Source organism: Vulpes lagopus, chromosome 2 (assembly GCF_018345385.1).
Source record: "Vulpes lagopus strain Blue_001 chromosome 2, ASM1834538v1, whole genome shotgun sequence".
NCBI lineage: Eukaryota > Metazoa > Chordata > Mammalia > Carnivora > Canidae > Vulpes > Vulpes lagopus.
In genome coordinates, this window is record NC_054825.1 from 24,595,703 (window position 1) to 24,620,015 (window position 24,313).

Sequence of the window (24,313 nt, forward strand, 5' to 3'; positions counted from 1 at the left end):
CTTCATAGCATTAACTCTCAAAATATTCTCATGAGATATATACAAAGTATGCGTAATGACTATACCATACACAACACACATACAACAAACACATACATACAACACACAAAACACAACACACTACATTCTGCATGCAACACATACAACAAACACGCAACACACATACAGCACACACAAAAACACAACACATGACAAACACACACACACAATATGCACATCTATTCCTCATTTTATAAGGAAGAAATTGGCCCCACAACAAACATTATAACTAAAAGATTACAAAGCAAAGATCTGCAATTAAATGACAAGAGCATGCTGCTCCCCTCTGAGTCATGATAGCTATTAGCAGCTCTAAAAATTAGAAACAGGAGAATGGCAATTCTACATAATAATTAAAAGCAGGACCATGATCTTCACATCCCATCGAGTTGTATCATTTCCACTTCAAACAACCTGATAATTCTGCACGAACTGATCTTCTCTTTCAGGTGAATTCCCTGAGATGTCTTGCTTGCCCTGTTCTAAATTCTGCCATCAGGAAAACAGAAACTGCTTTAAACCCAGAAGGGGGGAGGAGTCAAATGTAAAGACATAAATATATTCTTTACCTGAGCCTCAATCAGATTTTTGCTATACAGATTCCTGTCTGATCTCACAGCTTCATAAAGGTTCTGTTGCTGTTTTAATTTAGTCTCTGATTCAGCAATTTTTTTCTTGTAGTCAAAAATCTGCATTTCACGGATTTTTATGTCTTCCATGTTCATGAGGAGCTGGAGAAGAAAGAAGTATATGAAAGGGTTAAAGACCCAATCTGTGGTTATCAATTTGGGACAAACAGATTTTGATCTAAGGGTAGCTGGTAGAAATGTTCACAGCTGGTAGAAAATCTGACTGAGGCTATAATCACTGCGGTACAACACAGAAATTCAGCCCAGCTGATTAGGGGCAAACATACATTTTATCACACTAGAGTTCTGCTCAAGCATGAAGGCTTAGCACAGTTATTTTGTGATCACAAGAGGAAAAAAAATAAATAAAGGAATTCTTTGAATTCTGAAAACCTCTCGGGAACACCCACCCACCAAAAAACAAAAGAAAAAGAAAAGGCACGGGTTTAAACAGATCTTCCCATGGAGCACTAAGAAAGATAAGAGATAACTTAGCTGTTTGGCCACACTCACAGCTTTATAAATTTAACCATCAGAAAGAAAAGTGGCCTTTGGACATCGATAGTAATCAAAATGCTGTCTTGCCAATGTCAAACTCGCTCCATCAGGGAAACTCAAAGGACTTCATAAAAATGCATTCAGTTGTGCTCAAAACATTTCTAGGCAAGATGAGATGTGAGAATAACTGCCTGTTTTTTGCAAGTATGAAAAACCCAGGCACCGAATTCCACCGTGAGCCAATAACTTCTCAACAAGCAATCCATACCATTGAAATTACATAATCATGACTCTCAGCTGCAGTGTCCACAGAAATTGATTTTTTAAAGACAAACTTTTTCGAAAATTCCTTAAGAAGAAAAACTTTAGCAAGGAGGACTGATTGAATCAATGGAATTATGGTCTGGACAAAAGCTAGAACATACAAAGAGAAAATTCTCCAGAGTTTTACTGCCTCACAGTGGCATTCCCTTAATTAATGATTACAGCTAAAGGAGATAAACAGCAATGTGACAGATAATAGAGGGCAGGGCATGTCCTTGCAGTCACATGGCCAGGGAAGTTTCCTCTGAAGAGGAGGCATTTTATCTAGAACCTAATGGTCAAAAAGTACTTAGATCTTTGCCATGTTCATAGTCAGTGGGACTCAAGTGTGGGCTACCTCTGAGCAACATGCTCCCGAATCACTGCTATATATAAACCTTTCGTTCCATCTGTGGAATTAGTATGCCAGAAAATACATTCCAAGAAACTCTAAAGTTTTCCCATCAGAGGTAATGATGCCTAGTGTTTAATATATTTATCCTTTATATCTTTAAATAAACACCTTTCAAAGTTTTCTTTTTTTTTTTTTTTTATTTTTTATTTATGATAGAGAGAGAGAGAGAGAGGGAGGGAGAGAGGCAGAGACACAGGCAGAGGGAGAAGCAGGCTCCATGCCCCGGGAGCCTGATGTGGGATTCGATCCTGGGTCTCCAGGATCGCGCCCTGGGCCAAAGGCAGGCGCCAAACCGCTGCGCCACCCAGGGATCCCCAAAGTTTTCTTAGATATATTTAAGGAGGGATGGGATTAAATTTTAGTAAATGCATTTTTGGCATATATTATTTTGTACCATTTTTTTCTTATTGGGTCTATTAATTTGATATACTTACTAATAAATGCTTCCCTTTACAAGTATTTTAATTTTATTTCTTTGTACAGAGCCCCATGTGCCATAATTTTAAATAAATTCAGCAGTGTGAAATATTTTTTTCCTTTTACCTATTTATCTGGACCTTCCTTCTCTCTTCTACCCATATCAACCCCTTACCAACATATAAAGCAATGATTAACAATTTAGTATGTATTCATCCACATTTTTCTTTGAACTCCACATATTCTTCTACTCAGGCCTTCTAGCACAGTAATAGCTAATAGTTCTCAGACACATTCTACGTACCAGGCATTCTATATGTATTAACTCATTTAATCTTCACAAAATCCTATGAGATGTGCATTATTATCACCCTCATTTTACAAAGGAAATTTAAGTCAAAAAAAGTAAAAAAAAAAAAGTATTATCATCCATAGCTACTCAACTAGTAAATATTCAGACACAGGGATTTGTTTGTCTTCCTTTGTCTTGCTTTTCAGGTTTTGTTTTTATTTTTTAGCAAAATGTGATCTTCTAATATATATTTGTATGCTTTTTAATCCCTCAATAATACTTGGGAGAATCATGTAGAGTAGGTCTAATTCATTCTCTTTAAAGGTAGTTTAACACTCCACAGTGTGGCTGAGCCATCATCTCCTTAGCTCTTCCTCTGTAATGGGCATTAGCTTGGCTTCCACTTTTTTGCCACTCTGAATCCTGCTGCAATAAACATCTCTGTACATGTGTCCTTATGCACTGTGTTTTCAATTCTGTTGGGATGGATTCCCAGGAGTGGAATATCTGGCTCAAAAGACATATATATTTTTAACTGTAATAGATAGTGCTAGATTGCTTTCCAAAATGGCTGTAACACTTTACATTTCCATAGTGCCAGCAATAGTTTTCTTAATAGAAAACTATCCTTGCGGTTTCAGGATAAACCCTCTTTGGTCATACTGGATGATTCTTTTAATGTACTGTTGAACTTGGTTTGCTAGAGTTTCATTTAGAATTCTGCGTACATATTCACAAGTGATCTAAGTCTATAACTTTCTTTTCCATTTTATTTTAATATCAAGGTTTCTACTAGTTTGGTAAAGTGAACAGAGTATCTTTCTGTTCAGCCATTCATTCACTCACCCATTTATTCATTTACTCAATAAACATGTATTGAGAGGATTTATCTCAAAGTCCTGGTATGGAGTTCCCAGAGTTCCCAGTGGTCAGTCTCCCTGCTCAGTGGGGAGTCTGCTTCTCCTTCTGCCTCTGCCCCTCCCCGTGATGTAAAGAACAATAAGACACATTCCCTATCCTGAAGGTCACCTCTAGTGAATGACTCCACCACAGAATGTGTAGTCAAGGAATAAATAGAGCCAGGACAGGAAACTAAGACATGCATTAGGTGTTATGAGAGAATCAAACACTGGAAGGTTGGGACACCTGGGTGGCGCAGTGGTTGAGCATCTGCCTTGGGCTCAGGGCATGATCTTGGAGTCCCAGGATCAAGTCCCCTATCAGGCTCCCTGCATGGAGCCTGCTTCTCCCTCTGCCTATGTCTCTACCTCTAACTCTCTAGGTCTCTCATGAATAAATAAATAAAATCCAAATAAATAAATAAAATCTTTTAAAAAGGGATCCCTGGGTGGCGCAGCGGTTTGGCGCCTGCCTTTGGCCCAGGGCGCAATCCTGGAGACCCGGGATCGAATCCCACATCGGGCTCCCGGTGCATGGAGCCTGCTTCTCCCTCTGCCTGTGTCTCTGCCTGTCTCTCTCTCTCTGTGTGTGACTATCATAAATAAAAAAATAAATAAATAAAAAAATCTTTAAAAAAAAAAAACACTGGAAGGTTAATAGATAGTTTCTTCTGAGAATGGTTGTACACATATAATCTGAGCAGTTAATATTTCGGATTTACATAATTTGTGGGATCTACCTCCTCCTTTTTATTCTTCAGCCATCCCAACCAAGGACTCACATCAGACCCCAAGCTGTCTCCCAGACCTGGAGTCTTTACTCATTATCCCCACGGAAGGCATGGGTTCTCTATCAATGCAAGCAAGGTCAATCAGTATCACTCCCAAAAGAATGCAAAGTGCCTGAGCAGCACCTTTTCTAAAGTTATGTAGCCAGAGAATTATTTGATTCTTCAAAGTCTGAAAACCTCAGTTCTAAAGTTTTTGGGCCCTCTGCGAGTGTTGGGGATAATTCTTCAACTTTTTTAGTGGCTTCCATAGTTAATGATCTTCTCACATTTACTACTTCTCTTCAAGTCAAACCTTGATGTGTGTACGTATTTTTGAGAGAAGTACCTATTTCAACCCATTTTTTAAATGTATGCCACTAGATTCGTACCAAGTATTTTTATATGCTTTCACTGTTTTATCGTTATTAAAGGTGATCGTCCACTTTGTATGTAAATAAAGTAGCAAAGAGTAAGAATGGTTGAAGGCCTAGAAGGAACAAAATTTAAAAATCCGACACAAGGAGATTTGGAGAAAAGGTATGTGGATTGATCTGAAATGAAAATAAACCTCTTTACTTTTCCCATCATTTCTTTGATCCCTATATGTAGATTCCTTCAAAATGAGTAGCAGGTGGTCTTTAAGGTACCACCACTGGTAACTAAAATGTGTAAGTTTTAGAAATAACTGTAAAACCTAAATAAGATATCCATTACTGGGGATCTGTCATTTGATTAAAAAAAAGGGGGGGGAAAGGCACTATTTTGGACTAAAATTTAGCCTTTCTGGGATGCCTGGGTGGCTCAGTTGGTTAAGCATTTGCCTTCTGCTCAAGTCATGATCCCAGGGTCCTGGTATGGAGTTCCCAGAGTTCCTAGTGGTCAGTCTCCCTGCTCAGTGGGGAGTCTGCTTCTCCTTCTGCCTCTGCCCCTCCCCCTGCTTATGCACACACTCTCTGTCTCAAATAAATAAATAAAATCTTCTTAAAAATAAAAATTAAAAATTAAATTTAGCCTTTCTATGGACATGATCATCCTCTTTGGAGCCAGTGAAATGATTGGATTGAAAATACTTTGAACGGTATCATCAGCATTCAGAATATCAAGCAGCACACATCAGAGAAAAGAAAAAAATTGCTCCTTCAATCACTTTAAGAGATGTTATAACAAGAATCATCCCTTTCAGAGACAGAATAATGCTCCAGAGAAAGGATATGGCCAAGGGCATTTCTTTTGGGGGCATCCAGTAGCAAGGTTCATCTTTCTGCACATAACAGTGCAGGAAATCACAGGGCACTTGCTTCTGGCTTCTTGAAGCTGGGAATAATAAGAACTCATCATGATACAAGGAAAATCAAAGGTATTTTAGTTAAATGACAATGGGAAAAAATATTGAAACTAAGGGAAAAGACAATTTACAAAGCAATTTAGTTCTAAGTGTTGAAACTCAATTTGTTACGATGGAAATCATTCAAACCAATGTCAAATCCTGAAAATTCATAAAATGTGTGGAGTGTTAAATAGGAGCAAAACCTTTAGTCAACAGAATGTCCCCTGTTGCAAATGGCATATCAGAGAATATGGGATGCCAGATATAGGACTGGAGCTTAATTAATTGATTACACTTCAGGTACCTCAAACAACTCATGACAGAAATCACACCTAAAAATAAAAAGCTTTTGTTACAGGTGGAGACTTGGAGATCCCAGCCTTTGTAAGCCCACTTCAGACTAGCCCAGAAAATGCTTACAGTGCACTCTGACGGTACCGTCCCAGTTTATAACCTACTACCTTTTCTTTTTCTGTTAAAACAACCTGCCAATAGAAGGAAGAGTGAGATAAAAATCAATAATGCATGCTGGAAATCTGCAGCATAGTCAAAACATCACATAGTCTAAGGCAGGATAAGAAAGTAGGTCACTGAATTTGGAGCCCTTTAACTTACATTTGATGAAATATCAGTATAATAAACTCCTCCAATAAGTTTTTCTGACTCAATGTCAATGGTTTGAATGCTGACAATGCCTTTACCTTCATAATGAAACTGAAAAACTCACTCTCTGGGGGAAAAAAAAACCCTATGTGGTCAGGCAGGTGAGATTTTTTAAGACTTCTCTATTTTTCTTGTTTTCTTATTTTATTTTTATTCTCCACCTTAGAGAGGCACATCTTTGTTTCTGGGGTTTTTTTAAGGTTTTAGTTTTTTAAGTAAGCTCTCCACCCAACGTGATGCTCAAAATCACAACCCCGGTATCAAGAGTCACACATCCTACTGACTGAGCCAACCAGGCACCTCTGTTTCTGTTCTTAATAACATATTACATCATATTATTAAATAAGAGACATAATCATATCTACCTCAGAGGGCTATTATGAGAATTTAAGTCAGAAGATCATATATTTGCTCCATCCTAGCAGATCACAATTTAATAAATAAAAATTATCATGATGTGTTCATATTCTGTCATGTTATGTAATATTAGTACTTAACAAATCAATTTGATTTTTCCATGGAACAAATTCTGCAGGAAAATAGTAAGCCCTAGTATACTAATTTTAGAATGACACATAAAGCTTATATTTTGTCTATGAAAGATCCTCTGTATAAAACTTCAAATTAATACCAAACAGGAGCTTCCTTTCATCATGAAGTACCTATTTAATCAACAATATTTTTTTGATCAACTTTCGCTTTTCTCACTTACTTCTAAGCCCTTGAAAGCACATTATGATTCATTTCTTAGAACCTTTGCCTGGAAGAGTTTTGCATGACACTGTAACAGGCAAATAAGGAACCTAGAGGTAAGGATTCATTGTGAAAGGATGCTTTTTGGCATATAAAATGTCTGGAAAGGAAATAGCCAGTTTAATATTTAGGATGAGAAAGGAGGGGTCCTAAAATGAGCCAACTGCATAATGTGCAAAATGTGCTATGGATGTAATGATTAACCAGGAATGGTTTTACCCAGAATTTATAAAAGTTCAGTAAATGTGGTGGACCACAACTTATAATGCCATTCCTGGTGCCTCGTAATTTAACTAAATAGTAAAATTTAGAGTGCAGCAGAGGAGAAAGCATGAGGATAAAAAGTGCTGAATTACTGTACTAGATTATCTTAGGGTTCTGCAAATATTCACTCCCTCTCCCTGTTCCTACCATCTCCACAGGAAGAGTCTTCCCCTTGCTGTTGGACCTGGACATGTGATTTGTCAAAGCCAATGGGATGTCAGAGGACATTAGGCAAGGAGAGAGCCCTGAAATGTGCCCGTGTGATTGGGTTTGTCCTTTGCTTTCCTTTCCCCATGAGAACACCATGCATCTTGGTAGACCAGAAACATGTAGAACAAAACCAGACCCAACTCACAGCTTCAAGCCAAGTGCAGGCAAGCCTAGCCTAGACCACCCGACTCCTACTCAACTGCAGATGTGTGAGAAATAAGCATTGGGGTACCTGGGTGGCTCAGTTGGTTAAGTGACTGCCTTTGGCTCAGGTTGTGATTTCAGAGTCCTCGGATTGAGTCCTGAGTCGGGCTTCTCTCTCTCTCTCTCTCTCTCTCTCTCTCTCATAAATAAATAAAATCATTTTTAAAAAAATAAAGCAGTGCTTATTTTTGCATGCCAGTGAGATTTGGTGGTTGTGTATTATGCTGCATTATTATGGCAAGTGTTGACTGAGATAAGCACATAAGAAAAGGTTTGGGATTCTGAGCCATCCAATTCTGGCACAGAAAAGGATCTTCTTCCTCATTTGCAAATGCCAAGTTAAATTAATAAAATATAATGTTGGGCTTTCAGTATCTAAGATTTCACCTTTCTTTCTCTAAACAGAAAGAACCAGAAGGCAAATGTTGACACTGTGTTTGCAGCCCAGAAGGCAGAAGAGACCAGGCCGCAAGTCACTCACAGCTAAAATTGCTAAGGATAATTCAGATAAGATTGTCCATTCTGGCAACATGCATCCAGTGAATCTAAAGTGAAGGAAGTCCCATAATAATAAATATATTATTGAAGAAGAATTTAATATAAATACTTAAAAGTAAGTCTTTGAGTCGTTAAGTCAGATCTCTAATTACACTTTCCATTCACTCCTTCAAAAAATATTTGGTACCTATCTAGAAAATAAGTAATATGAAGAGCTCAAAATCAAATACCAATCCTTCTCCTATGCACACTGATAAAACTAGGTCAAACCATGTACATGATTTTGCATTCTGTTTTTATCAGATTCATATTGTGAATGTATTCCCCATTTAAAAAAAATATTTTTCAAACACATGTTTTTAATGATACTTAATATTTTATCAGGTAAGTGTGGCACAATTTATGTTAAAGAATATTCTTTTATATATTTTTCTGTAAATTGAGTTCTTACAAAAGAAATTGCTGAGTCAAAACTTGGGACAACATATACTCACCCCAGAGATAGATGAAAACAACAATTTTGTGACATTATCCCCAACCCCTGGTATCAGTCGTCAACTCCCGATAAACAGAATACATGAAAAGGAATGTTCTCTTTATGGGAATAAGGGGTGTGTGTGTGTGAGAGAGAGAGAGAGAGAGAGAGAGAGAGAGAGAAAAGAAAAAATAAAATATGGGGAGGGGCACATGCAGGTCCTGAGTAAGTAGCCCGGGGGAACCTGGGTAGCTGACTTGGTTAAGCATCAGACTCTTAATTTTGGCTCAGGTCATGATCTCAGGGTCTGAGATTTTATCCCATGACAGGCTCTGCAAAGCCTGCTTCAGATTCTCTCTCTCCCTCGCCTTCTGCCCCTCCACACCCCACTCACACTTTCTTTCTAAAATAAATAAATAAAATCCTTAAAAAAGAAAAAAAGTCCAAAGATGATGCAAGTTGCTGTAGCAGCTGATATATGCCGTCAGGGATTAAGAAAGAAATAGAAAAAAAATGTAGTTGATAAAGAATTTGTTAAGAACTTGTGCTTAAATAATTTAGTGCTACATTATATGATCTTGTGCAGTTAAACATCAGAGATTATGAAAAACAGTTACCAGCAAAACTTGGTACCTCTACACTTTGACAAGGAAACAAAAAAATAGATAATCCTATGTTAAAAAATGACAGCATCCTTTTTATCACTCATCACCTATACATTTGCTTAACTTTATTGGTGCCTACTATTGCCAGCGTACTGGAAATGAAGAAATGAATGAGATGAAGTCCTAGTTCCATGAGCTCACTGTAAAGTAGGAAAAACAAATATGCAAAGAAAATAATTGCAGGATGATAAGTGCCATTCCAGAGCTACCAACAAATCCATAAAGGAGAGAGTCGGAGCAGGCCTGACCCCAGAGATGAGGATTATGAGCCAGGTATTGAAGGATAAAGAGGAGTTTTCCAGGCAGAGAAGGGAAGGAAGGACTTTGCAGAGAGAACAACAAGGTTGGACTCTGTCCCATAAATCACAGTAGACCAATTGCTTTGTCTTGCATGGATTAGAGGTATGTACCAAAATACCGACTCACTCTACCAGGTGGGACCAGGGCAACTGGCCTCCCTGGGGTAGTCCTCTCCAGCCCGGAACCATTTCTCCCTTCTTCCCACAAGATATGGACATATTATTTTCTACATTTACTAAGGATACAAAAAAAAAATGTTAGAAAGCACAGGCCCAGGTTGCTGAGATGTGACCAAGGTTTATAAGGCCAGGAGTGATACTAAGATCACATTGGAATTTTTAACCGTGAACTTTGAAAGTGTGATGGTGGCCAGGGGTAGAGAAAGACTGAGTACCAGGAGGGTGAAGGAGGAGCTGCGACAGATGATATGTTCAGATATGTTTACCGTCTCACCATACAGTGCCCCTCCCTTAGGAGGATTATACTCCTACCCAGGGATGTTGGGTTTGGCCATTAGACTTGCTTTGGCCAAGGGAATATGAGTGGACAAGCCTGCCTTGTGCCCTTCCCTTACCAGCAGAAGCTCTGAGAGCATCACAGAGTCCACTATCACAGTGTTTTCCCTCTGAAAGAGGCCAGCATATCCCAACAGAATCAGCTTAGAGTAAAGGGGACATGAAGCAGGGTGGCAGCTGACCCTCAAAGGCCATTAATTTGAGCCAAAAATAAATCTTTGTTGTTATCAACCACTGAAATTTAAGGGTCATTTCTTACAGCTTAAGCTAATGGATGCAGAGCCTGATGGGCTAGGCTAACCCAGACTGTGGAATATGAGTTCCTGAACTGACAACTGATGGTTTTCTCAGCATCAGGAAATCAATCAATGGTGCTTGTAAGATGATTAAGTCAGAAGAGAAACACACTGTATTCCAATGGCCCTCAATTAGGGCTATGAGAATCACTGGGGGATCTTTGACAAGGAAGACACGTCCAGCCAGGGCTAGACTGAGCATATGTATTTGTGTTCTTCCAAACTTATGTTCAACAGACATCTGCTCAGCATTTATTTAGCCTAAGCAGGAAGAAGCTGATTTTCTAACAGGAAAGCTGGTCCCCCACTTTGTTAATGTTTATCACTCAAATGGTGGCTGTCCAAAAAAAAAAAAAAAAATGGTGGCTGTCCTTGTCATCTTCACTGAGATTCCACTCCAAAATAAATAAATAAATAACATACAAGAGCATTGGTAAACACTGTAGATTTCACTGAGGAGATGAAGGAGAGGGCTTATGGTGTAAAGTAGATAACATTTTACCAGGAGGTAAAAAAAATCTCATTAAACTAGTCTTTTCTCCCAAAACCTCTTCTAAGCCTCATACTTAAAACTTTCCTCCAGGGGCACCTGGATGGCTCAGTCAGCTAAGCAGTTGCCTTTGCCTCGGTCATGATCTCAGGGTCCTGGATCCAGCCTAGCAGACAGCTCTCTGCACTCCCCACCCCATTCATTCTCACTCTCATTCTTGCAAATAGCTGAATAAAATCTTTTTTTAAAGCTTTCCTCCAATGCCCCCTCCTGACATCATAAACCCCCTCTCATGAAACCTCCTGCTCTATGCCATCTGTGAATGCACTGAAGACAGCAGAGTCTAACCACTCATGCTTAATGCTGGCAACGTGCTAAGACAACTGGTTCAAGTAGAACCAAATCCCTGAAGTCATTCTTCAAGATGCCGCTGTTCACAGGAAGTAGAGATCTGGGACTTAGCTACTTGATGTGTGAATTTCTACCACTGGTGAGCTTTTAGGTTCACAATAGTTGCAAAATAGAAATGTTCTTTGAATGTGTGAACATTTACCTGATGCCAGGAGTCACTCACATCTTAATTTGAGACCATTTAATTAAGATGCCTTTCTCCTAACAACTAGTTGGAAGCAGTTGGTCAGAGGGGACAAAGATTTCAAGGACAGATGTGGAGGGTGAGAACAAAGGGTATGGAGATGGTGATGTTGACAGCACCTCCTCCCAACCTATACATCCAACCCAGGGAAAGTGCACAGGAGGAGCCTCAAAGGGGGAAACAGGGATCCCCTAAGCTTTGTCCACTTCACAATTTGGCCCAGATCAGCTCTGGGACAGCTTCCCTTCTGTCAACATCATTTCTCTTAAATTCTCATGCAAACCACAGGCTCAAATCTGAAGCAATTCTCTTTGCTACAGTGTGTGACAATCAGAAAGGATGTGCTTTGTGCTCCACCCACACCTTCAAGGAGTGACTTTACCTTTTGGGTAAGGTCACTGGCTTTATCGATGTACTGATCTCTCTCCTTTTCCAGCTGAAAGATGATCTTTCTCTGCTTCTGAGCCTCATCCTTGTAGTTCTGGATTTCTTCTTCCAGATTCCTCTTGGCTTGCTCATGGAGCTTTACCAGGTCTATCTGTTTCTGGGTCGCATTGATCGCCTTAAGCATGTTCTAAAAATGACAAAAGAGCAGCCACATTACTGAAAATGTGTGGGGATTTGGAGATACATTTATCCTGTTTCATCCCTAAAATAATTAGATAATATTGTTTTTTGGGTGAATAAAAATAATCATATTCTCTACAGCTATTATGTTAATTTTGCACAAGGCAAACCCATCCGTAAATATACTAAGTGACCACAATGTCACTAGGAAGTGAGTACTGTCTTGCTCCCATTTTAAGGGTAGGAAACTGACGTTTAGAAGTTAAGCTGCTTGCCTACAAGTTCATACAATGGGGGAGTGGCAGAGCCAGGATTTGAGTCCAGGACCGGCTGACCCCCCAAAGGTAAACTCCACCCCAGCTCTAGCTTTGTTCCTGTGAGCTTAGAACAACTGAATCGAATCATGTAACAGGGCTTTGACTACAAAGTAGAATAAAACCAATGTGTTAAAAATGCAAATATCAGTGTCTGGGCAGCTCAGTCGGTTTAGCATCTTCCTCGGGCTCAGGTCATGATCCCAGGGTGCTGGGATAGAGCCGCATCAGGCAGCTGCTCAGCAGGGAGCCTGCTTCTCCCTCTCCCTCTGCTCCTCCCCACTGCTTGTTCTTTCTATCTCTCTCTCTCTAATAAATAAAATATTTTTTTAAAGACGCAAATGTCTAGAGTAAATGTATGATCCAACAATTTCACTCCTGGGTATATGCACCCGGTAGAGCCAAAAACAGGTGTTCAAACAATAATTTGTATATGAATGTGCACAGCAGCACTAGTCACAAAAGCCAAGAGGGAAAAACAACTCAAATGTCCATCAGCTGATGAACAGTTCATCAAAATGTGGTCTATACACACAGTGGAATATCAATCAGCCATAAAAAAGGAACGAAGTCCTGATACAAGCTATAGCATGGTTGAAGCCTTGAAAACATTCCAAGTGAGAAATGCCGTATATAAAAGATCATATATAATATAATTCCAGTTACATAAATATTCCAAATAGTCCAATCCACAGAAGAAGAAAGCAGAAGTCAGAGTTGGTCAGGGTGGGAGAGGCAGAGAGTGGGGGAATAACTGTAGCTAGATAGTGGTGATGGTTGTGTGACACTGTGATGGGACTCACTGTCACTCATGGTCTATCCTGCCTTACGCGTATTTTACCACAATAACACAATGAACCCAGTTTCTAAAAAAATGCAGATGTCTCTGTCTCAACTCCCAGAGATTCTGACTCAGTGGATCTAGGGTGGGACCCAGGCACCAACATTGTTTTTTTTTAAAGCTGCACTAGTGATTTCTGATGCTGAAATGGAAATTCCTTTGTATTGGCTGCCCAAGAAGCCAGATTGTCCCCCGAAAATATGGATTCAATAGTAGGGCCACTCTGGCAGCCACGCTCATGCAAGAGGACTCACTTTTCTGACCATAGGTATGAATGGACCAGGGACTTTTGAAACAGGGCCTTTAGCTCTTTGCAACTCAATACAGGATGTAAACCTGGGAGCTGTTGGTGATGCCTATCGGACTGAGAAGCAGGGAGGCAATCTTCCCTGAAAGAAAGGAATGAAAGCAAATCTAGTGGTGGCAACAGAGGGTTTTCATGTGTCCCCAAGAATGTCAGGTCAGGCTCCCATTAGTTCATGAGGCCCAGCTGTGTCCTTGGGTTTGATGAGGTACTTGGTTGTCCCTTCCCAAATCTCTAAGCAATACGTACCTGCAGACAGGTCTGAAACCACTGGAACATAAACACATTACACCTCACTTGGGTGGTGATGCAGAAAATAGAAAAGGTCAACTTGATTTTCAAGTATTGAATTAAACATTCACTCTCTAGAAGACAAAGCCACTTTAACATGACACTGAAAGAACGAAAATATATTAACATTGCCGCTTGTCGAAACCATGCAGCTCATTCACTCAGTGAAGATGGCATTTCAAGTCAGTGGGGAAGGAATGTATTATCAGTGAAGGTTGATTGCATACCTGCAGAGGGTCAGGCACTGCGCTAGGCACTAAGGATGCACTGGCCAGAAAAGAAAAAAAGTATACCCTGCCCTAGAGGAGGAACTGACATTAGTTAAATCAAACAAATAAATGTAAAATTAATGTTGTACTACATGTCCTATTGCAGCAGAAAATCTATTGGTCGTCTACCAGTATACAAAAAATATAAATGCATCAATGTATGTGTTAAAAATACATTTAAAATTCTAAATCAAACGAATTGTTTGCATGTGCGAATTTATTGAATAAAGTTTCCAGGATTATGCAAAAAACAACGATTTTCTAAGAAGTGCTCAGCATGTAAAGATATGTAATCTCCTACTACTTCCTGAGATCCCTACTTTGTCTCCTTTTAGCTTCCAAAGCGGTCTATTTTGTCAATATTTGTTCAACGCTGGGAAACCTAAAGAAATAATGAAAGTTGAAAAAATATAGGTTGTTTCTACTTGATGAGATGAAGCTGTCTTGGCCAAAGGCCATAGACTGTTCTGGAAGCAGCCTCCTCACTCTATACCTGGCCCTTGGATTTTTTTCTCCCTGGAGGAAATCCCAGGGCAGGAAAGTTTACCCTAAATCCTTGAAAGTAGTTAGCCTGCTAAGAGTGATGTCAATGGAAGGAATTCTCTGGACCCATTTGAAGAGGAAAGGGGTGAGGGTAGGGGTCATCCCTTGAGTGGAGGCTTTGCAGGCCTCAAGCTCCCACAAGCCTCAACTTTGGACCAGACTGAGCTCAAAGACTAAGAGACGAAAGGGCTGGAAACTAAAACAAAACCTACAACAGTCTAGGAAAGAAGATGGAGGGAAGGTTTACGGCATCAACCAGCCCTTCTTAAACCAAACTCAAAGGTAAAATGGTATTAGCACTCACTTGTATCTTCTGGATTAGCAGAAGTTGTAGATCATAGATATTAAATTCAGAAATTTTGATCAACTGTTTAGGATGCCAAATAACACACTAGCAATAAACTCAGAATCCACACAATGCTCTTAAATCCTCTGCTCTTTTATATGGTAATTCCCCCAAGTCCCTTTGTGCTCAAGGGTGATAATGCAGTTTCAGTTCTCAGCCTGTGAATGGTGGCCTGTGTGTGGCAGCTTGGAAGAAAACGGAGCACAATTATTTATTTCTAATCCACTTTTGTTCGTTTCAGAGTCTTCCTTCCCCTGCACAACTGGTTATAGGCAGATATCATAGCATTAAAGAAAGATATTTATTTACCATGCTATGGGTACAAGCTCACCTTATTTAATATGTCCCTTTCTCTCAGAAGCTCATCCATTGCTTTCTTATCAAGTTCTGCTTGTTTCTTTGAAGCTTCCACCTCTAAATGACAAAGTAGAAAGAGAAGAAGAAATATGGAGCTGACCAAAGAAAGAATCTGCCAAAGACAAAGCCGATGTGACACAGAAACTGCTTTACGTGTTTATCTGCAGCTATAAAACTACTATTTATTGAGTCTTAGATGATCTTCACTATAATTTAGTGAAGGAGGTCTCCCATCCCACTGAACAGATGGAAACTGAGACTAGTGAGATTAAGCCACATGCCAACCGTCTGCAACTAGGTGACAGGGCTAAGGCTGGGAGCATGGTTTCTCTGAAGCCAAAAGTCCTTGCTCTTTTAAATCTTTTTAATTATACATGTAATTTGGGATACAGAAACAAATGACACATTCAAATAAACTAGAGGGAAAAAATTTCAAGTCAACCAGAATCTACTTAGGATTTTAATAGGTCTCTTTCCAGACTTTTTCCTTTGCAAATATATGTGTGCATAAAAATATAGATATACACACATTCATATATATATATATATATACCAAAAGTGAATTATACTGCACATACTGTTTTGTAGCTTGCTTTTATAATTAACTAACATAAAATAAATGCTTCTATATATTATAAATATGCATCTACAACAGATTTTAATGCCTCTGTGATAATTCACTATATGAAAATGCATAATATATTTAGTCAATCCCCCACCTTAACATTTAAATTGCTTCCATTTTACTTATTTATTTGCAATTATAAGCCATAATTCTGTAAAAGTTCTTGTTCATTTGTTACTCTAGAAGAGGAAGTCCTGGATTGAAGGTGATTAAAAAAAAAAAAAAGGCATTTCCTCCTACTACCAAATTTCTTTCCAGAAAACTGATAGTAGTTTTTTTTTCTAATAGTAGTTTAAATCCACACCCAAAACACCTGTGAATATTATGCTCTCTGATCTTTGACAATCCAATAGATTATTAAAACCATATGTCTGTATTTATTTACAGCTCTGTGATTAGTAATGAAGTTGACTACTTTTTCATGTTTAATGAGAATTTATTTGTGTTTCTGTTTTTAAAATTGCCCACACTTGCTCTTTGCCCATTCTTCTCATGAATTGTTTGTCCTTTTCATGGATTTTTAAGAACTCTTTATATAATAAAAACATTAGCTCTTTGGCAATGTTTTGGTCAATTTGCCTTTATAGAGAGAAATTTTGATACATTAAAAACCCTCAGCTTTTATTTCATTAAATCTCTCAATCTTGGCCTTCTGGTTTCCACATCTGGTGTAAACTTTTTATCCCAAAAAGTAACTTATTGTCATGCTACCATTTTCTTAACTATCCATACTGCACTGGTATGAAACAACACCATTATTTTAATGATAACCTTGAGTCTTATTGCGTTTTTTCCAATCTCTTCCATTGATCCATTTATGAGGCATTTTCACTACACTCTTTGATTACCGAAGTTTCATAATATTGAACACCTAGTAAGGCAAATGCTCCTTCATCACTTCTCTTTTCCAGAATTTTATGGCTATTGTCACCTGTTTATTCTTCAGGAGGAACTCTAGACTCAGTTTTCAATTCCCAACAACATAACTTACTGAAATTTTTATTGGAAATATTAAGTGTATAGATCAATTTAGGCAGATTTATATCTTTATCATATTGCTCTTTTTCATCCAGGAACTTCATATATCTCTCCATTTTTCAAGTCTTCCTTTATACCTCTCAATAGAATTCTGTAGCATGTTTTATATACATGTCTTGCAGTGTCCTAGTAACTTTATTTATAGATATTTTATTACTTTAGTTACTATTGTGAGAGGGGGTTTTTCCATCATATACTCTAACTAACTGATTCTTTGTATGAAAGGAAAGTATTGATATGTATATATTTATTTTATAATCTGCCACCTCAGTGAACTCTCATTAGTTCTGGCAGTTTATCAGTTAGTTCCTTGGGCTTTATGGTAGAAAATCATAACACATGGAGGACTCGTGCTCCTAACTACTATGTCCAATGTCACTCTTTGATTGGACACATCAAAAGGAAGAGGCACCTAAGAAGAAATAATGATGCTAATGAGATAAAATAAAATATGGTTATATGGTTATAAAATAACCATAGGAGAGAGCATGATAATTTCTGTAAACATGACTTAAGGATGAAGAATTGGGTTGAACACTGAATGAATAATTATTTTTCAAAACTTAGCAGGCAAAAGTATAGAAGTTTAAATATGCGAGTGTTTTAAAAGTCACTAAACCAATTACAAAATATGATCTAGTAATTCTATTTTTCTTCCTGTCACTGAAGACATTAGATTGTAAACTCATGCAAAATCATAAGCACCCTAAGGGCAGTGACCTCCATGCACTCAACCAACATTAGTGCACTACACATAGTAGGCACTCAAGCCATTGAATGAATGATGGAGAAATTATCAAGATAAGCTGCAACTATACCTCAATAAAAGATTATTTCCTGATGTTTTAGAAGGAAAAATATCTGCATTTTTCAAAGGCTTACATAACAAATACAGTTGACTGTTGAACAACATGGGAGTTAGGGATGCCAATCCCCCACGAAGTTGAAAATCCACATATAACTCTGACTCCCCCAAAATTTAACTACTAATAGCCTACTGTCTACTGGAAGCCTTACTGATAACATAAACAGTAGACCAACACATATTCTGTATGTTATATGTATTCTACACTATATTCTTACAATAAAGTAAGCTAGAGAAAAGAAAATGTTGTTAAGAAAATAATAGAGAAGAGAAAATACATTTATATGAACTGTATTTATCAAAAAAAAAAAAATCCACATCCAGGTGGGCCCACACAGTCCAAACACATGTTGTTCAATAGTCAACTGGATTTTCAATAGTCAACTGGATAACCTTACCTAGATATTTAGCTTTTGCCTAACTTTTAGTGAGACAATGTATGTTTTTATGTTCTTAGGTATGTTACCTCCTTCAGTGACCTACAACTCATAGTAGCCCACATAAGTTCAATGACATGTTTCTGCCTCACATACTCTGGCATAATTAAATTCAAACCTGAGTCCTCTGTCTCCAAGTTCAGAGCTATTTCTGCCAAACCAAATTTGACTAGCATATCCTATTTTCAATCATATTCTTTTTCAGAATAAGATGGTCTTCTATCTTACTTCTTATATAAACTGTAATATCCTGGATAACAAGAGATGCCATTTGGTAAGCACTTACTATGTGTTAGGTACCATCCACAAGTGCTTTATGTGTATTAGCTCATCTCATCCTCCAACAATACATACATTAAAGGTGGGATCTGACCCCAGGTAGACAGTGACTCCATAGTTTGTATCTTTAATGACTTTTCTGTGCTATATGGCCTTCCATGGCTCTTAAACTTTTCCTCCACAGGGCAATGTGATAGCTGGTAAAACAAATGTTTACCACATGGTAAAATACTAACAAAGAAGTTAGGAGCCTTTTATTTTTGTTCCACTGATTCTTTGTATAATAGTGTCCCAAATACTGCTAGTGGGGGACATTCATTTTAATTTATTCCCCATCTTCCATGAGAAAGGGGACTAAAGCAGAAGGTCATGTAGAACTAGGACCTGAAGGTATACATGTTATTTATTCCAGTGACAAGTACTGAGCAATACTTTTGGCTGAATTTACATTGTGCCAATATAGTTTGTTGAAGAATTTTTTTAAGGTAAGAAAGTTTAAGATATGCAAAATTATGTCCCCTGCATATTGGCTGCTTACCAGCTTGAAAGTTATTTTATTGATTACATTTGGCATGGTTTGTGTTTGTATGCATAGAGCCCTGGATTACCAAAATACATCAGTCATCTATGAAATGTTTGCAAAGGAATAAAACAAAGTGCAAAATGGTTCTTGCTGTACCTCTCTCTAATCCCAAGATCTGATTTTTTAGAGTTTCCTTGTTCTGTTCAACTTCTGACTTTTGATCTTCAATCTGGTGCAATTTCTTATGGATTTGTTCTCTGATTTTGTTGAGCTTCCCGATGTCAAGCCGCATCTGATGGACTTCTTCCTCTTTGGCCTGTAATTAATGAGACAGAATTAACCAGAGACACTCAGTAGATAAAGAACCAGTGACTAGATGATGACAAACTCAGAACCAATAAAAGGAAATTGTTCCTATGTCAGTGTAAAGTTGTTCTATGGGTTAAATAAAAACACAGACTGTTTGATTTTGAGAGAAATTGAAAAAACTATTCTCTGAATAAAATATGTGGCTATGTGGGATCCCTGGGTGGCGCAGCGTTTTGGCACCTGCCTTTGGCCCAGGGCGCGATCCTGGAGACCCGGGATCGAATCCCACATCAGGCTCCCAGTGCATGGAGCCTGCTTCTTCCTCCTCCTGTGTCTCTGCCTCTCTCTCTCTCTCTGTGACTATCATAAATAAATTTAAAAATTAAAGAAAAAAAATGTGGCTATGTAAGCTAAAAAATAATGAAAAAGACTGATTAGACCTGATGTCTCAAGGTATCACTGAATTGTTGAATCAAATAGGATAAGAATGCTGAGTATCATAAATGTATGAGTTTTATGTACAAATGGTGTATTTGATTGGCAATTTTTATGTACTCACAGAGTAATCTGTCTCAGAAGATTATTAACATGCTATAAAATATTCAAATACTCTTTTGAACCCACGTGGCCACTGTAGTAGAATAGCATATACTAGAGAAAGGGCCCTGCCTCCTCAGAGCATGTTAGTCAGTGGGTGTACATACAGATAGGTGGACAAGGTGACATGAATAAGCAAGTCTACATAATGGCAAAAGGTACCAAAATAATAATTCTAGCAAAAGAAAGCACCAGATTTTTGTCAAAGGACTTCAAGTTTTATGACTTTTTTTCAATTTAAATTAAATTCATTTTTTTTTTAATTTGCCATTCTTAGACATTGCTGGAAAAGCAATCAGTGATTCTTCCGCAAATAAACATTAGCAATTATCTCCAGCTCTTGACAAGGAAGAAACTGCACTTAGCTGGGCATGCTATTCTCGGATTATTGCTAGAAGTAGAATCCTATAGGTTCAGAATCTGATAACAAAAATATTCCATCTTTCAAGGCGCCCCATTCATGTTATCAAAGAAGAGAATTGATGGCATAAGTATTTTTATTTTAATTTCACCTAGGGGCTATAATATATTATTTTGCCTTAAGTAGTCATTTCATTTCTGCTTCAATTTATAACTTTCTCGTAAAGAATGGTTTCAAGTCAAACCATTCTGGACTGCTTTAAATGCTCCTCTACCTCAGATTTATATGGTCTAAATTAGCTGAACTAAGGCCCTTTCCAATTAGAACAATAGGATGTTCTAACTCAATAGTTACTAACCCAGACCCTGTGGTTAGACTACAGAAAAACCCTGGAAATCTTACACTGTATTCCAAACAAGATGCAAGATGTACAAATAAGTGTGGTGTGTGTGTGTGTGTGTGTGTGTGTACATGCTCTCATCAGATTGTCAAAAGGGCTTACGATGCAAAAACTGTTATGATTCACTGATCAAATCTATATATCATTCTTGATCAGTCACTCATTTTGTGCCTAGTATCCTAACATAACTGGAGAAGGGTTTATGGATTTTTTTAAGAATCAGTGATAAACATAAAACCCTTCTGTTAAGTGTGTAGGTATACAATATATACCCAAGTATAAAACTGTTATCCAAACATAAGATTCAAGCACTTTTCATTGAAGACAGGGAGAAAAATGGGAAGCTTGTCTTGAAATTTGCAGTAGATGAAAGTAAAAATCATGGTTGTACAATCCTGGAAGTAGATACCCAATAACACCAGTCCATCTCCAGCCCTGCCATTCCACCTTCTCCATACAAGTAGTAAAATATAATCTGACTTCTTTGCTACTCACTCATATAAATGATATCTAGCTCAGGGCAACTAGTTATTTCCAAGGCTAAGTTACAGAGATGAGCATCTGGGCTTGCTTTCGAAAAAACATTTGCATAATCATATAATCGACATTCAGGTTTGTGGTTTTAGAAGAATGGAAGTCATCAAATTATCTACTTCCAGGCAGAAAACCATCACTTAAGACTGGCGCCTGCCTCTAATATATCAAGGCTAATACAGGTTACGCAACCAAGGGGTCCAACCGTAATGGTAAACCTCTATTAATAGGGAATAAAGGAGGGAGTGCTAGGGAACAGATAGGTCACACGGTGTTTACTTTGAGCTCCGATGCCTTCTGCTGATTTTCCTGGGATAGCTGCTCACAAACCAGACTGTGTTGTTCATTCTCTTGCTGAAGTTTAGAATTTCTCATCTGAAACTGCTCCAGTTCCTTTGCAGCTCTTTCGTTCAATATCTGAAAGATGCATGACGAGCTGGTTAATGCTTTTTAATCTGATCACAATATCTGCATATCCACGCAGGAGGCCCTGCAAATCTCCTGGGATGATCATAGCAACCACACTTCTTTTTTGTCTTTGTAGAAATTGTTCTTTATCCCCGGTGAAAACACTAATGCACTCAAATATGATAAATGTTAAATGGCTGAGGAAAACAACGTCTTCTAATGAATAACACAGAGAGCATCATTTTTTTTTTCTGAGAGCCTTGGGAAGTCTTGTTCACAGGTGGCGGATAAATATTTTAATGCCTGTTTGCCATTTGGCAAGCTTCGCATATGCAACAATTGCTATAATCATTGCAAATGAGCCAGAGATTCAAACGGGTTTTATCAGTTGTGGGGCTGGGATGCTACATCTTCAGAAGCAGATCCCACATTAACATGCCTACAACATTTTTGTGAGCAGAACAATTCACTGACACCAACACAGAGACAATTCCTCTTAAATCCAACTGAACTCAAAACCGTGGAATAGCAGTGCAATGATTTCAATCTACCTGACTTTAGTGTCAGTGTCATTTCCTCTACCCTACCTTGACTATCCCGAGCAGACAAGGTTTTATTTTTTAAAAAAAATTTTTTTAAAAGAGGATTATATTTGGGGGAGCCGGGAGTCATTTCTATTGGCAGACTAGTGGGAGGATGGAGACATATCAAATGTGCTGAAAGGAGAAGAGAGAAGATAGTTTAGACAATTATTCCAAAATATAACTTGATGTAAGCAAAAGTTAAACACGGAAAGAATCCATCCAATTTCCCGTCAATAGGGACTAAATAAAACATAGCCGGCTATGCTAAAAATGAAATTATGTTTTACGTGAGTCCTGGATATTGCTAAACAAAGAACTGTAGTTTGATCATGATGTTCAAAAACCTCTCAAATTTCACGCTCAAAGAAGTCTCATGTTTTTCATGTGGATACTTGCACATTGTATATTACCTATCTGATTTCTGGCTTTATACAAAACTAATGAGGCAATTGGCAAAGAAACGTTTTCTAATATCTATTTTGTAAGTGATAAAACACTGTATGGTTTGGCAATTCTTTGGAACCTTCCTAAGAGAAAATATTTTCAAGAAATGACTTTTCTCAATTACATGAATTGCTTCTTTAAGAAATGAGAGAAGAGGGGCGCCTGTGTGGCTTAGTCGGTTGGGCATCCAACTCTTAATTTTAGCTCAGGTCATGATCTCAGGGTTGTAGGATGGATCCCCGCCTTGGGCTCAGCAGGGAGTCTGCTTCTCTCCTCCCTTTGCCACTCCCCCAGCTCCCACACACATGTTCTCTCTCTGTGTGTCTCTCTCTAAAATAAATACAAAAATCTTTAAAAAAAAGGAAAGGAAAGAGAAAAGACAGACCAGAATTATTACTGTAACTCAAATGTTACCTTAAACAGCTATTTTAGGGGAAATGTTAAAAGTAGTACGATTTTAAAATGCATAAAGACTGAGTATGGTTTCCTAAAATTGAAACTTAAAAATAAGCCTGTTAAAAATGAATCATGTAATGGTCACACAATGATTACTATGAGTGTGAATGGCCCATTGAGTTCTGTCCAATAGAAGTTTTAACAGTGATATGGATACAGCACACTCTATCTGTGCTGTTCAGTATGGTGAACACTTGAAGTGGTACTCATGCAGCTGAGGAGTTAAAATTTTAATTTTACTTAATTTTAAATAACTTAAATTTAAATAGCCACACGTAGCCAGTGGCTACCATACTGGACAATGCCGCCCTATAACTACATGGCAACATAAATGAATCCCTCAAACAGAATACTGAGCAAAAGAAGTTAAACACAAAAGAGTACACATTGCATTTCTGTAAAGTATAAAAACAGACAAAATTAAACTCTGCTTAGAATTCAGCATAGAGGTGAACTCTGGGGGAGCATGTGACTGGGAGGGGGCACAAGGGGACATCTCGGGTGGTGTATATTGGGGGGGATACAGGTGACCAACATGTGTTTAAGTGGAGAAAATTCATCAAGCTATACACTTGTGACTTACACACTTTCCCATATGTATATTATAGATCCATAGAAGATTCAAAAGAAATTAACCCATTGGAGCTGGGGGGGTGGGGAGGTCATATCTACCTATACAAGCTGTCCAAAGAGCAATGCAGTGCTAAGTGCTGTATTGCTCACATCTCTAATGAAGGAAGTTTGCTGCTTTCCAAAGAAAACTCCAAGTGCTCCAAAGGCACCCTTCTTGTTGCAAGGACCGCCGTACAGCCCACACCCAGTGCACCTTCTGTTCCTTCAGCTGCTGCTCCAGCTTCTGAAGCTCCTCCTTGCTCTTCTGCACGTACTGTTGTAGCGCCTTAATTTCTGTCTGCCTGGTGTCCATGTCTGTCTGAATCTGCCTAAGCTCCTTCTCTAGTTTCTCCTTCTTCCGGGACTCCCGTGAAGCTTCATTCTGACGTTGCTGGATTTCTTGTTGGAACTAGGGACACAGAAAGGACAGAGGAAAGAGATGAAGCCCATACCAGGACAGGTCTCACCCAGCCAAGCTTCTCCCTTTCTCAA

The 24,313-nt window shown here is 38.3% G+C and overlaps 1 protein-coding gene across 1 annotated transcript in view; it reads right to left on the reverse strand.

The window, feature by feature from the left end:
* CFAP58 (cilia and flagella associated protein 58) overlaps positions 1 to 24,313 on the reverse strand; it is a 94,123-nt gene that overhangs the window by 62,107 nt on the left and 7,703 nt on the right. Inside the window, exons 4-9 of the mRNA XM_041730926.1 lie at positions 24,036 to 24,230; positions 21,597 to 21,734; positions 19,273 to 19,432; positions 15,324 to 15,406; positions 11,900 to 12,091; positions 609 to 770 (exon numbers count right to left, since the gene is read on the reverse strand). Of these exons, the coding sequence (XP_041586860.1) occupies positions 609 to 770; positions 11,900 to 12,091; positions 15,324 to 15,406; positions 19,273 to 19,432; positions 21,597 to 21,734; positions 24,036 to 24,230 (930 nt within the window). The remainder of the gene's footprint in view (positions 1 to 608; positions 771 to 11,899; positions 12,092 to 15,323; positions 15,407 to 19,272; positions 19,433 to 21,596; positions 21,735 to 24,035; positions 24,231 to 24,313) is intronic.